The sequence below is a fragment of the Siniperca chuatsi genome, linkage group LG11 (genome assembly GCF_020085105.1).
Source record: "Siniperca chuatsi isolate FFG_IHB_CAS linkage group LG11, ASM2008510v1, whole genome shotgun sequence".
Classification (NCBI taxonomy): domain Eukaryota; kingdom Metazoa; phylum Chordata; class Actinopteri; order Centrarchiformes; family Sinipercidae; genus Siniperca; species Siniperca chuatsi.
Window position 1 is genome coordinate 11,124,365 of NC_058052.1, and position 13,610 is coordinate 11,137,974.

The window sequence follows — 13,610 nt, forward strand, 5'->3', positions numbered from 1 at the left end:
ACAGGGAGGGATCACAGACAGGGAGGGGCCTCCAAGCCTCCAGGTGAGGTGAACAAAGCAGACAACAGCAACCCTAAGCAAATCTACAATGAGATGGCTGTGGCTGCAAATGAAATACAAACAGGGACACACCTAAAGGTAACTTGGAGCACTACTCTTATTGCCTCATTTTGATTTTGTGTGTGTGTGTCTCCCATTTTCTGATGGGTACATACCAAAGTAGAGGAAACAAACACTTTGCTTGATTAAAATTTGTCTGAAAAATAATCATTAGACATTTTTTTAACATTCTATAATGTCGAAGTGCTAAAAAAAATAAAAGAAAAAGGTTGAGGTGTTTTTCTCCCCCACAGAGTTTTTTGAAGGGATTACATGTAGTACATAGAACAGAGAGTTGTGAAAGGGAAGCTTAAACGCATTAAATGAAGCAACTGTTAAATTGAGGAAGAACAACAATGGGATATAAATGACATTGCAACACCAAGCCTTGGTGATAGCTGCATCCAGTCAGCTCTGGCGCATATACATCACGCTCCAAAGTGTGATTTTATATCCGTATTCTGTGCTTACATCCTCTATGCTAAGTGCAACAAAGCTAATCCTTAGTCAAACAGTTCTCAGTCAGTGATCAGCTGGTTTAGTCAGGAGCTACACTGGTGTTTCAGCTGTTGAATGCAACATTGTTTGTTTTGTAAGAAGATGTTTCATGTAAAAGCCTCAGAAGTACCGCACACTCAGTAAATAAGGATATGCATAAAAGGTAGTGAATGGTAGTGAATCCACCCTTGTTTAAGTTACCTCAGAATGAAGTTAGAAACAGGAAAGACAATTACTACAACTTTCACTTATAGAGGACTCACTGAACTGCAGACCAGTGCTGGAGGTGCAGATTGGCTGCTAGTGAGCTTCTGATCCAATGTGGAGGCAAACGTGATGAGCTGCAGATGTAGTGTAATGATAATAATCCATTAGTAGAAAAAAGTGTTCTCTATCTTATACAGTCATATATGAACACAACAAACTAACCAAGAGCATTCTGCAGAAAAATCCTTTGGTTTCAGCTTTATTCTGTCTGGACTATTCTTGATGTCAGAGCTGAAATGGGCGCTTCTGTAACACACATGAGACATAGAGTCATGGGTAAACCTTCCACACCCAATGGACATATTGAGCATCCTCTTAGATAACAATTCTGAGGTTATCCACACTGCCTCCAAAGCTCGCTGTCTTAACTATTGTGGGAAGCTAGAGGAAGGGTGGGTCATAAACCACTGAATGCTGTCTGTACACAGCCTTGTTTGCGAACATTACATGACAGATGAGTGCCAATAATAACTATATCCCTCTGCTTATCAGCATTAGACTCAATACTTATGATTTTCACAGGGAGCCTACTTACATGCACTGTGATCACAAAGTTAAACTGGTACAGCAGTAGCTATGAGTGATAATGTGCATGAGACATAAATTGTTTCATTTGTATAAGTACAAACTCAACTAACTTTGTTCTAAAATGTTGACCAAGCAGAAAAAAACCCCTCGTCTTGTTGATTTTCTTGGTTATTTATCTTTTGAGATAGTTTGCTGATATACTGGACAGGAGCTGCTAGTAGTCAGTGATTGATCAGCATTATAAAACATCAGTAACACTAATGAAAGCATATAATGTCTTATAAGCCATTACAAAGGTTCTTGACAGTCCTATCACAATGTATGTCTCTTCTTATGTTAGTAATTGCTTCACTAAGGCTATAATGTAATGCTAGTTTTGATAGAATACATTATTACTGGGCTTGTATGCGGCATTACAAATTATTAATTATGCATGCACTGTTGTTTTTATCAAACATCTAATAGACATCATTCATTGTCATTATGTAAGTAAAAGCTACTGTTAGCCTGAATGCAACATTGCTTTGAATTCTACATTTGCTACCTATTCTGAGCAGATTAGATATGATTCTACATATTCAGCAAGGTTGAATATATAGCACTACCCTTTAAATAAAATTCTCTGTCTTCAATATTAAATGCAGTAGTTAATAAATATTTGTGACATCACATTTGTGACATTTGTTTTAGCTCTTTACACCAACTTATTGGATATGAAATGAAGCATTGGCTTAGTGCCATCTTTTAGCTTTAACTGTTGGTACTGCAAACTTGTTAGCATACTGGATGGTTAGCAAACCGTTGCCTATTTACATATCAGACACACAGACGCAACATTAGCATGTATTTGGAGTCCTTTTTCTGTCAACCTAGTGAATGTAAGTCCAATATTCACCTCCTTTTAGCTCTGTTTTGCTCTCCACCAAGTCCTGTGGGAAATGTCTGGCTCTTTAGCTGCTAAATGTCCCACTATGTTCACCAGCCAGTCGCTAACTTTGTCTGTCTGCCGTTTGGTGCTGAGCAGGTAGTGTACAGTGTGTTTATCTGATTGCTGTAAACACCTGCCTGCTTTGTCTGGTAACCACAGTGATGAGAGCGTTGAGACTGAACCAAAACATTAAAGCAGCATATTTGTGTATTAATTATTAAGACTGTAACATAAAAGTAAAACGCTTCATAAGTTTTCAGGGCCTTTAAATAATGTTATCATATCTAATATTTGGTTGCAAATCTTTTTGTTTGTCAATGGCTGGCTAAAGTCAACGACCCATAGACATCAGCACACACTTGATGTCTTAGCGATGCTGTGCCAGGCCTGTGTTAAGTACATGCCACGTAAGCCTTACAAAACTATTTGTCTTATTTTGTGTGTTATTCTGTATGATTCAGATGACACCAGGCAGTTCCACCTGAATAAGGATTTGGAGAAAACTATGCAAGTATTTATTTTTTCAGGTGGTAGGCCACATTATTTATTTCTCTGTCACTGACAAATTGGCATTCATTTCTGAATATAGTGTAAGTGAAGCGACACAAAGGATAGTAACATCTGTAGCTATATTCGTGTCTCCTCAGCTTTCAGACTGATAGATGTGGTGGCTCTAATATTTGCAGTTGTTTACTACACTTTATCTCTCACGTGACACACAACTGTTTCAGTTTGCAGGGCTTATCAATAGGGTTGAGGAGTTGAAGATTTATTGTCCTGTCAACAGTGGCGTTTCAATGCTTTGAATGGTTTAGTTTTCTAATACATACATGTGAACTGAAGACAAGTGTTTATATAGCCAACTCTTGTTTACATGTGGCATGGTTTGTTACTTAGAAAGTGCTTATTCTTGTATTACTGTGTATTTGTTGAACTGAATTGACTTGAATGATATGAATATATCATGCTCCACTATTATCAAATGATTCTCATTGATAGTGTAACCTCTGAAAGGTTTTGGTCTGAATGGCAGACCCCCCCCCCCTATCTGCAGCACCCCTAGCGGCAGTGTGTGGTGCTGGGTGTGAGCGGTGGCCCCTCCTCCTGTTGGGGCTGGTCTCGTTCCTGCGGTGTGTGTGTGTGTGTGTGTGTGTGTGTGCGCGCGCGTGTTCTCGCGTGAGTGCGCGCGCGCAGATTTACACGATTCTCACTATTCGACTCATTTAGAAGGCGCTGTAAGTTCCCTTTAAAGCGGTGGTGAGTGAAGTCTTCTTGTTTATTTCATTTCACTGAATGTGTTCATTTAGCCAGCGCGAGGTTAACGGTGCCTCATGGTTTTATTGTAACGTTAGCGTAGGCCAACGTGCGGTTTGTTTGATTTAATATACTACACGCTGTAGCACTAATAATACTCAGCACCGTTACAGCTAGCATATTCAGGCACACAGATTTGTCTCAGCTGTGTGTGGAAAGAGTGTGATTGTGTTGTAAAAGAAAAATCTGTTGTCAGAAATCTCTGAAGCAGACTGCAGGCCGGAGCGCAGACAGGCCTACTTGTACCTCTGAACAGGTGCTGTAAACAGTCTGAGCCTGTATTACATGCCTGACATACTGTGACTTTTTGATAGCAACTAACTGGCTTATGAATTCACAAAGCAGTCGAAATATGGGCAGCATTATTCTGTCTTTTTAGAGCGGGGGGGACCGCAGTATTGGCTGTTTGTCCTATAGATGACATCATCATCATCATCATCATCATCATTACAGGAATGCATGGATCAGCTTTTCTCTGCCCATTGGGGGAAAATAGAGATATCCTTTTGGTCTATAGATTTTTTTTAGATTAGATTCAACTTTATTGTCATTACACATGTACAAGTACAAGGCAACGAAATGCAGTTTAGGTCTAACCAGAAGTGCAATAAGCGAGTGCAGGATATAAAGTGTGTGCATAAATGCAGGATAGAGCAGTATTATGAAAATATTTTACAAGTGGTACTATGGACCTTATATACAGATCGCATTACTATAAACAGAAGTATACTGATGTATATGTACAATAATAAATTGGACTGGGCAGAACAGCAGTGCAATGACTATAAAGTAGTGCAATTTATGGAAATAGTTAATAGTGCAGTAGATGAGTTATTGCAGTATTCAGTACATAGTACTGGAGTGCAAATGATGTGTATAAATAAATAGTCCGGTAGTGCAAATGAACTGGGGGGGGAAAGCTGTTTCTCAGTATAGCCAGCTCAGTAGCCTTTCTTTAGCAGTCTGACAAAGCTGAGGGACATTCCTGCAGACACTACATGTGGGGCCTCAGGGTGGGGGGCTGGCCCTACAAACAATGTCCTTGCCTGCAGATTTGTTTCTATCAGAAGCAGAGCCTATTTTGCACAGCAACACATCCGTTTTGTTTTCTAACTCAATCATTTTTCTCATGGCTCTCTCAGACCCTCACCACTGTAGCTCCATACAAGTGTTCTGTTTACTGAACCGAGCTCATTAGGATTCCTTTCCAGTGGAGCAGAACTGTGTAAAAGATCATCCCACATCCCCGTTTTTCTAGCACTGATTCAGAAAGGGGGCAGCCAAGTAATAACTTTAAATCTAACAGCCAGCTTCTTGACTCATGTGGTTGTTTTTAACTCCTGGTTTCCTCACAAAACTATTATGCTCTCCCGGGAGACTTGACTGAAAGTTGCAAAACTCTCTGGCCTAGAAAAGCAAGTGCATTCAGGGAGGAGAAAAAGACACCCACTGAGTCGTAGACACTAAAGTCCATTAGAGCCTGCTTTTCCTAACACTGCTGCACAAGCTTGTGCAACTCATGGCAATCTAATTCATTTGAAAACCAGTGCCAAAAGTTGAGTGAATGATCATTCTCTCTTTTTTTGTCTCATTCTCCCTCTCAGCCTGCCTATACAGACAAGGTATCCTATTTCTAAGTGCTTTTGTTGTTCCTGGGTATGCTGTGTTTAAGGTGGTGGTGTACTGTTCTTGTCTCACATTTCTCTGTAATCACTTTTCTTCTGTTCAAACTTTCTGTATGTCTAGTATTTCTCTGCTGGGCTTTAATTTATGTCGGTTTCTAACTGAAGTTTCCGTAGCAACACATTTACTTTGATTTTACATGTCACCAGTGAGTTGGTTATCAGAGGTATTTCTAGTACGAGGCCAGAATTATTAGTATTTGCAGCTTTTGTCTTTTGCAAGTCGCACCAAGGCACCCCCACCACTCTCAGAAAAGTTTATTTTATTTACTCAGTTAACTGCTAAATTATTATTAACATGAAGGTCATGAAAGTCTTCTGTACACTGTCAGGAACAAAATTAGGGAAGAAAATGCTGAATCCTGTATTTATTTATTGTTTTGTTGGACTAAAAGTAGTCAGATGAATCATCGTTAAAAATACCCATCATGTGAAAGTTTTTAATTGTAGAATGTAAAATCCCCTCAGATTGCTAAACCTAAAAATTCAGTGAATGAATAAATAGAATACCGGGGACATGACCTCAGTTTCCTCAGTGGCCTTGGCTTTTTATTAGAATCTTTCAAAGTATTCAGCTTTGTGTCTTTAGGCTAACAGCATAATGTACAATCCATATGGGGTCAAACATGGGCTCAGACTAATTAGTTGAAGGCAGATTCAATCCAGTCAGCAGAAGAAAATCTTTATCACTGGTACAAACATTTTTCTACACATACTCCCACACCTGATTGCTGTGCTGTAACTCATAGACAAGAGTGTGCCATTAGCTTTCTGCTATTTATAGACAGTACTGTGCATACCCACCCAGCTCTATATTTTTATCTTGCACCAGTATGTATCCAGCTGGAGGGATATCTGCAAGTATATACGCCAACAGGCTGCGGGCAGAAGGCATGGGCTCAAAAGAGCAGGCTGTGCTCTTCTCCAACCAGGATTATGAGGCACTGAAGCAACAATGTGTGGAGTCGGGCTGCCTGTTTGAAGACCCCTGTTTCCCTGCTGAGCCTCCATCCCTGGGCTTCAAGGAGCTCGCCCCCTATTCCTCCAAAACTAGAGATGTGGAGTGGATGAGGCCCACGGTGAGAAAACCGAGAAACCGGAAAGTTAATTAGGAGCATATTCAGAGATTTGTTAACAACTTCATACTAATGCATAAAACTGATACATTTATTATGTTAAGTAGGACACAAGATAACAAATGTACTTTTTATACACCCATGTACAGATGAAAAGATGTTTTTAAGACAGACTCCAGACCTAAAGCTCACCCATCATTCTCTGGAATGCTTCTCATGTAATATTTCACAACATGCATGTGGTTTTGATGCTTGCTGGTGATGACTGTAACTCAACAGAGACACATATCATATAAACAAACATATCAGTGACACTTATTTCATGTCTGGAAACTCAGACAGAATAGGACAAGTAGGGACAGGAACTTCTCAGACCACTGCAGCTGTTGGCATCGCATGGCATTCTCTGACCACTCCCTCACTCTGACATTTGTTTACTTCTTTAAAACACAGGACGTTGACGCGTAGATGCAAGAATAGCAATGGTTTGAAAGATGTGTCACCTTTAAAGTAGATTGTAAAATGTGCTGAAATCTGAGCATTTCATTGATTTGATTTGTCGTCACCCAGACATTTAATTTCTCCGTAGGAACTGACAGATGACCCTCAGTTCATTGTGGGTGGTGCCACCAGAACGGACATTTGTCAGGGAGCGCTGGGTGAGCCCTTGTCGTTATTGTTAATGTTGAATCTGAAATCTGAAAAAAATAGTAAGACAATTAGATTAAGGTTGCTAAATGCTTCCTCTCACTTGCAGGTGACTGCTGGCTCTTAGCGGCCATCGCCTCTCTCACCCTGAATGAGAGGCTTCTCCACCGGGTTGTCCCACATGGGCAGTCCTTCCAAGATGACTATGCTGGAATCTTTCACTTTCAGGTACTGTAAGATCATCTAGTCTTTTGCTCTGCCTATCAAGTGTAAGGCAAGCAATTTAGATTGATGGAGTTCTTGATTATTGCTCTGTGTTGCAGTTCTGGCAGTTTGGCGAATGGGTAGACGTTGTGATAGACGACAGACTGCCTGTCAAAGACGGGGAGCTGATGTTTGTCCACTCTGCTGAGGGCAATGAATTCTGGAGTGCGCTCCTGGAGAAGGCTTATGCCAAGTAGGTTTTGAAAAGCCTACCCAGTTGCTAAATTATTCAGCATGAGTGTATTTAGTAGGAAGTTGTAAACCACATACTGAAGTGCCGCTGTTGATGGCAACCAAACTGCAGTGAGTTTTTTCTGTGGTATCAGGCTGAACGGCTCCTATGAGGCTCTGTCTGGAGGAAGCACCACTGAAGGGTTTGAGGACTTCACAGGTGGTGTGTCTGAGATGTACGAGCTCCGCAAAGCTCCCAGAGATCTGCACAGGATAATAGACAAAGCTCTGCAGAGAGGCTCTCTGCTGGGCTGCTCTATCGATGTACGTGCTTGAACACACTGGCACACCACCAAGACTAAAATCAATGTTGCACCTCCTTGAGAAAGCCAATAACATTAAAAGCACTTCTATTTATTTCTGTGCCTGACAATTCATACTCAGATGCAGTAATCGTGTTTTCATATTAATACAGATCACCAGTGCCTTCGACATGGAGGCTGTTACGTTCAAGAAGCTTGTGAAGGGCCACGCCTACTCACTCACTGGACTGAAGGAGGTCTGTCTGTGTATGACTCTGTTGTCTTTAATCAGTTATCATTATAAATTATATTAATGGTTCTAAGTTTCCCATCACTCCGTGTTATGTAGGTCAATTTCCGTGGCAACATGGAACGCCTAATCCGAATACGTAACCCTTGGGGCCAGGTGGAGTGGACTGGTGCCTGGAGTGACAAGTGAGTGTGCCAAAGCATAATAAATGTCCCTGTGTACTAAAAAGATTTCCTTCCCTGGTTTTGTTTGGTTAATGTCTTCTTTTATGAGTATTATATCTGATACTGAATGTTTATTCCGGTCTATGTTGTCTTAACGTGTGTAGTTCCTCTGAATGGGATGAGATTGACCCTTCTGAACGAGAGGACCTGCATCTTAAAATGGAAGACGGGGAGTTTTGGTAAGTCCCAGGGGCTGTAGTACTGTATGGCAATTTTATGTACTGTAGGTATTTTAAAGCACTACTTCGAAATTTTGTCTGTTAAATATTAAAGGGGGAAGTCTGTTTACAGGTCTTGGAGAGTTCGACTGCATGTGTGAAAAAAGTTGTATAAAGTCTTTTGCGGTGAGATATCTGAATTGCCTCAAGTGATGTCTTTTAGCTACTGTTAAGCTACTAAACACACCCAAATCTCAGACTGAAGTCTTGGTGGGCCAGTTGCATTGTGGGTAATGTAGGCTCCATGTTTTGACAAAGAAGAAAAATGCGTGGAATAAAAAAAGAAAATATCTCTGGTTGTGCTGCATCAATTTTGATACTTTAAAAAGATTAAATAAAATTGTCCAACAATGTTATAGGAGCTAAATTGGTGGAGTGCTCTTTTAAGCTACGGCCAGGAGATGGTTAGCTTAGCTTAGCATAAAGACTGGAAACAGGGGGTAATAGCTAGCTTGGCTCTGTCCAAATGTAATCTGGCTACCAGAACCCCTAGAGCTCACATTTGAACACATATATCTCGTTTTCTAAATTCGTATAAAAACCGAAGTTTGGTTTTAAGGGGGGTATATGGATTAAACAAACAAGATATAACTTGTTAATTAGTGAGGTACTGGTAGGTGGACTTTGTTACATTTGGACAGAGCCAGGCCAGCTGTTTCCCCGTTTCCAGTCTTTATTTTAAGCTAAACTAACTGGCTGCTGGCTGTAGCTTTATATTTACCATATGGGCTGAAGGAACATTTTGGTTCCTTGAAAAGAAGTTCCTGGTACTTTTGGTGGAAAAGCAGCTATAGAGACATGGGTGGTATCAATCTTCTCATCTAACTCTCGGAAAAGAAAGCGAGTGAGCGTTTCTCCCAAAATGTCGAACTAAAAAAAAGTTACATCCAGGTTTCTGAGCCCAAACTGTATTTTAATCTTCCAGGATGTCGTTCAGTGATTTCAAGAGGCAGTTTTCTCGGCTAGAGATCTGTAACTTGACGCCTGACGCTCTGAGTGAGGACAGTCTCAGCCACTGGAACACCATGAAGTTCTACGGCACGTGGAGGAGAGGCAGCACCGCTGGAGGCTGCAGGAACCATCCCAGTGAGTCCTAACTGTATGGTCGCAGGAAGAATGCCTTTCATGTCAAAGTGCACACACTGACAATAGATAATAGATAATATTACCGATAAAGTAATCAAGTGATAGCATTTCTCTGTTGAAGCGCAAATAGGTTCCTGTAACGTTACTGTGACTATGAAACGGGCTAACACAAATGCACCATCTGTGTAGACACGTTTTGGATCAACCCTCAGTATAAGATCACGTTGCTGGAGGAGGATGATGACCCGGAGGACGATGAGGTGGCGTGCAGTTTTTTAGTAGCTCTCATGCAGAAGGACCGCCGCAGATATCGCCGCCATGGTCAGGACATGCACACCATTGGCTTTGCTGTCTATGAGGTGAGAACAGAGAGAGAAAATCCATATTGTCTCATTGCCCTTCTCATTGTTTATTCACATGTTAATATGACATTATTTTTTTAAAAATTGCCTCAGCTCATTTTTGTTAATGTTTTCCTTTGTCTTCTTTTGTACAGATTCCGGAGGAGGTAGGCAAAACATCAATTACTACCACTGTTTATTTATCCAAAGACGTTTGATTATAACCATACTGATGATTCATCATGTTCTAGCCCATTTACTATGAATGATGTATATTTTAAAAGGCATTTTCCAGGTAGCCATTGGTTTCTGCGCATTGTGTTCACTTCACTGTATGAAAACGGCTTACAGAAACTTGACACTTGATATTCAATCACAATTGATCATCTTGTTAAATCAATCCACATATTTAACTGCATTATCAAGAAATAATATTGTAAATCTGACATCAATAAAATCAGACCTGATGTTCATTGTGACCTATTTCAAGCAAGTTTTAAATCTTTTTAAGTTAATTTGTATCCCATGTGAAAGTTAGTTAGTTTTCATTGAAATGCAGTTAGAAGTTGAAAAAATTCACTGTGCTATGCTTTTTAAAATGGTTAGCACTAATGTAGAGTATATATGATTTCAATTAAATGGACCTAAAAACAGGCAAATGCATCTCAACCCAAGTATTGTTTCCTACTGCCCTTAGTACAGAGGCTGCCAGAATGTCCATTTGAAGAAAAATTTCTTTTTGAGCAATTCATCGTGTGCTCGCTCGGAGACCTTCATTAACCTGCGAGAGGTGAGCACGCGGCTTCGTCTGCCTCCTGGAGAGTACCTCATCGTCCCCTCCACCTTTGAGCCCAGTAAAGAGGCTGACTTTGTCCTCAGAGTCTTCACTGAGAAGCAATCAGAAACAGAGTAAGTGTCTTTTGCATGCGATTTTAATGTTAATGTATGTGTAGAAATTCAAATCTCACGCTAATATGTTTTTGTGCATTGCAGAGAACTGGATGATGAAATCTCTGCCAATTTAGTTGATGACGTATGTATCTGTGACACATGACTAACACTGTAGGATGAAAGAAAATGTTACGTGATATACTATATGAATAGCAGCAAATAACTAGGATCCCGATTTATAAACCAAAGCCTTTTTATATTTGGGGTTTCCTACAGGAGGAAGTAACTGAAGACGACATTGACGACTCTTTTAAGTCTATGTTCGCTCAGCTAGCAGGAGAGGTAAGATCTGTCTTTCTGTCTGGAATCTTTATTTGCATTTGTACTTGCTAACACTACTTCAGTCATTTTTTATATCATAATGTTGGTAGTGGTATTTTAGATAATATCTAAAGATCCAAAATGTTGTCACCCTTGTTATGGTGAAGAACATAAAGTTGTTCTTACTTTAACTGAAGATTTGAATATTCTCTTTTCTTGTCCTCTGCTTTTCCAGGACATGGAGATTTCTATTCGCGAGCTTAGGACCATCTTAAACAGAGTCGTCACCCGGCGTGAGTTTTCTGTTTATTTTTAGTTAACAATTCATAGCTACTGGAAAGTTTACATATTAGCAATACATCTCCCATTACTGTATTAGATTCCACCATAGACTGTACACCATCCATTTCCTGGACTGCCTCTCTTACGAGCTTCTGTGTAACTGTGTCTCTGTAGGCCAGACTGTTTCAGATAAGTGTTTTTTTGCTATTTCAGACAAAGATCTGAAGACTGATGGCTTCAGTTTGGAATCATGTAGGACCATGGTCAACCTGATGGATGTATCCTCTTGAGTTATAAGGAATGAATGGATCAAAAACTTTATTACATTGATTTTATTAAACATAGAAATCATGCATTTAGCATGCTAGTGCTGATTGTCTGTGTGTAGTTTCACCCCTTGACACTGTGTTTACCAGAAAGATGGTAGTGCCCGTTTAGGGCTGGTGGAGTTTCAGATCCTCTGGAACAAGATCCGAAATTGGCTGGTAAGAATGAGTAAAATGATAACAATGTCAAAGGAACATTATGCACACTTAGATTTTCTGTATTTCTATTTACATTTCTCTCTCCGTCTCTCAGGTCGTTTTTAGACAGTTTGACCTTGACAAGTCAGGGGCCATGAGTTCGTACGAGATGCGTCTTGCTGTGGAGGCAGCAGGTATAATGCTCTTGATTGTCGTTTCCACAATTATTTATTGTACACACACTCACAGATGTGAAGTGAAACTCGTTCTTTTTATTGTCTTCCTGTGTAGGTTTTAAACTGAATAACAGACTGAATGAGATTCTGGTAGCCCGGTATGCAGAGAATGAGATGATCGACTTTGACAACTTCATCTGCTGCTTGGTCAAGCTTGAAGCCATGTTTAGTGAGTATTATTGTAATAGATGTTATTCTAAATGTATACTGCATATTTGCAGAGAATTACACCATTGACAAAATTGTGAAAACTTTCAGGGTATTTCCAGCAGTTCGACAAGGAGGGGTCAGGAGTGGCTGAGATGAATATCACAGAGGTGAGTTGTGTTTTTAAAAAGAAAATCTCAGTATATTTTGTCTGTTTCTGTTCTTCTAATCTTTATTTTTCATATTGCTAGTGGCTTTACCTGACAATGTGTGGTTGAAGAGGGTTCACTAGAGGAGGATATAGAGAAAAGGTGCAGTGCCTGCAGACTGCCTTGAACCTGGAGCCCTCAGCCTTAGTGACCCTTTTACACGTCCCACCTCAGCGTACCTAAAGCAGCAAAAGAGCTGTATAACCGACAACCAATGTCCAACCAAGCCAAGTGTCTCCTGGCCGAATTTTAGAAACTATGCAAAACAGTATTGAAGCAGTCACTGTCCCACATAAATCTGTCATCTCTGTAAAAACAGCATGAGTCTGTGCATGACAAAGATCACTAGCTGTAATGTGTATTGTGAGTTTATTTTATATTTTTTACATTTTCACTGTGCTGTCTATATGAATGTCAACTGATTAACTCACATCATTTCACTGTTCTTACTTCGAAATTGCAAAAAAAACATAGAAGAAATCTGAAGAAGTTTGCCACTGTAGTACTTTAAAAGTCTTACAGTTTCTCAATCATTCTGCACTCATGGTTCCATATTTTCCTGATTTTAGAACAAAGATTTTTAACAGGAAATGATCACCTGTGTTGAGTTGGTAGTTCTATTCGTTCACCTGTAGATGGCAGTACAGACCTGATGTCTAATGTCAAATATGATTTTTTTTAAAAATGTTTTGGCATTTGATACTAAAGTTTTTGCCTGTTTTTATATATTACACCAATCTTTTTCTTTAGTTGAAGTCAAGCAGCTGACCTTTTAGTTTTACTTGATTGTTTTTATTCTGCACTGCGATTTCAGTTTAAGGAAGCTGCTAGTGAAGTCGCCTCACGAAAGTGAGAAACTTAGTACATCAGTCCACATTTATAGGGATCACATACTGAATAATACATACTTATACTGAATGCCTTATACATGACACCATGATAAACATATTAAAAATGTGTCAGTCACTTGTTTTGTGAATGTATGTTGTGCCTTAAATAAATATTTCCCTCATGGTTTTTGTTTGTTCATTGTGTTCATGATAACATGAGTTTGACTGACATTTGGCTGCTGAAACTGCACCAGAAACTCCTATGTTAATGCATTCAAGGCAAAGGTTATATTTATTGTAAGCCTAGAGAGGCCTCTGTAAAATGTCAAACATG

The 13,610-nt window shown here is 39.8% G+C and overlaps 1 protein-coding gene across 5 annotated transcripts; it reads left to right on the top strand.

Moving 5' to 3' along the window:
- Positions 1–3: 3 nt before the first annotated feature.
- LOC122884012 (calpain-1 catalytic subunit-like) lies at positions 4–13,460 on the top strand. 5 transcript variants are annotated; one of them, XM_044213294.1, is made up of 24 exons: positions 3,510–3,577; positions 3,831–3,890; positions 5,239–5,256; positions 6,149–6,395; positions 6,982–7,051; positions 7,150–7,268; positions 7,364–7,497; positions 7,631–7,799; positions 7,951–8,034; positions 8,127–8,212; positions 8,356–8,430; positions 9,395–9,555; positions 9,745–9,914; positions 10,052–10,063; positions 10,594–10,805; positions 10,890–10,929; positions 11,064–11,129; positions 11,344–11,401; positions 11,604–11,668; positions 11,807–11,875; positions 11,970–12,048; positions 12,146–12,259; positions 12,349–12,407; positions 12,489–13,460. In XM_044213294.1, exons 4-24 carry the CDS (start codon positions 6,150–6,152, stop codon positions 12,513–12,515), a joined length of 2,115 nt encoding a protein of 704 aa, XP_044069229.1. In that variant the 5' UTR covers positions 3,510–3,577; positions 3,831–3,890; positions 5,239–5,256; position 6,149; the 3' UTR covers positions 12,516–13,460. The 5 variants fall into 5 exon arrangements, with proteins under 5 accessions (XP_044069231.1, XP_044069230.1, XP_044069228.1 ...); XM_044213295.1 differs by lacking the exons at positions 3,510–3,577; positions 3,831–3,890 and adding an exon at positions 73–138; XM_044213292.1 differs by lacking the exon at positions 3,831–3,890 and having other exon boundaries at positions 3,444–3,577.
- The last annotated feature ends 150 nt before the right edge of the window (positions 13,461–13,610 follow it).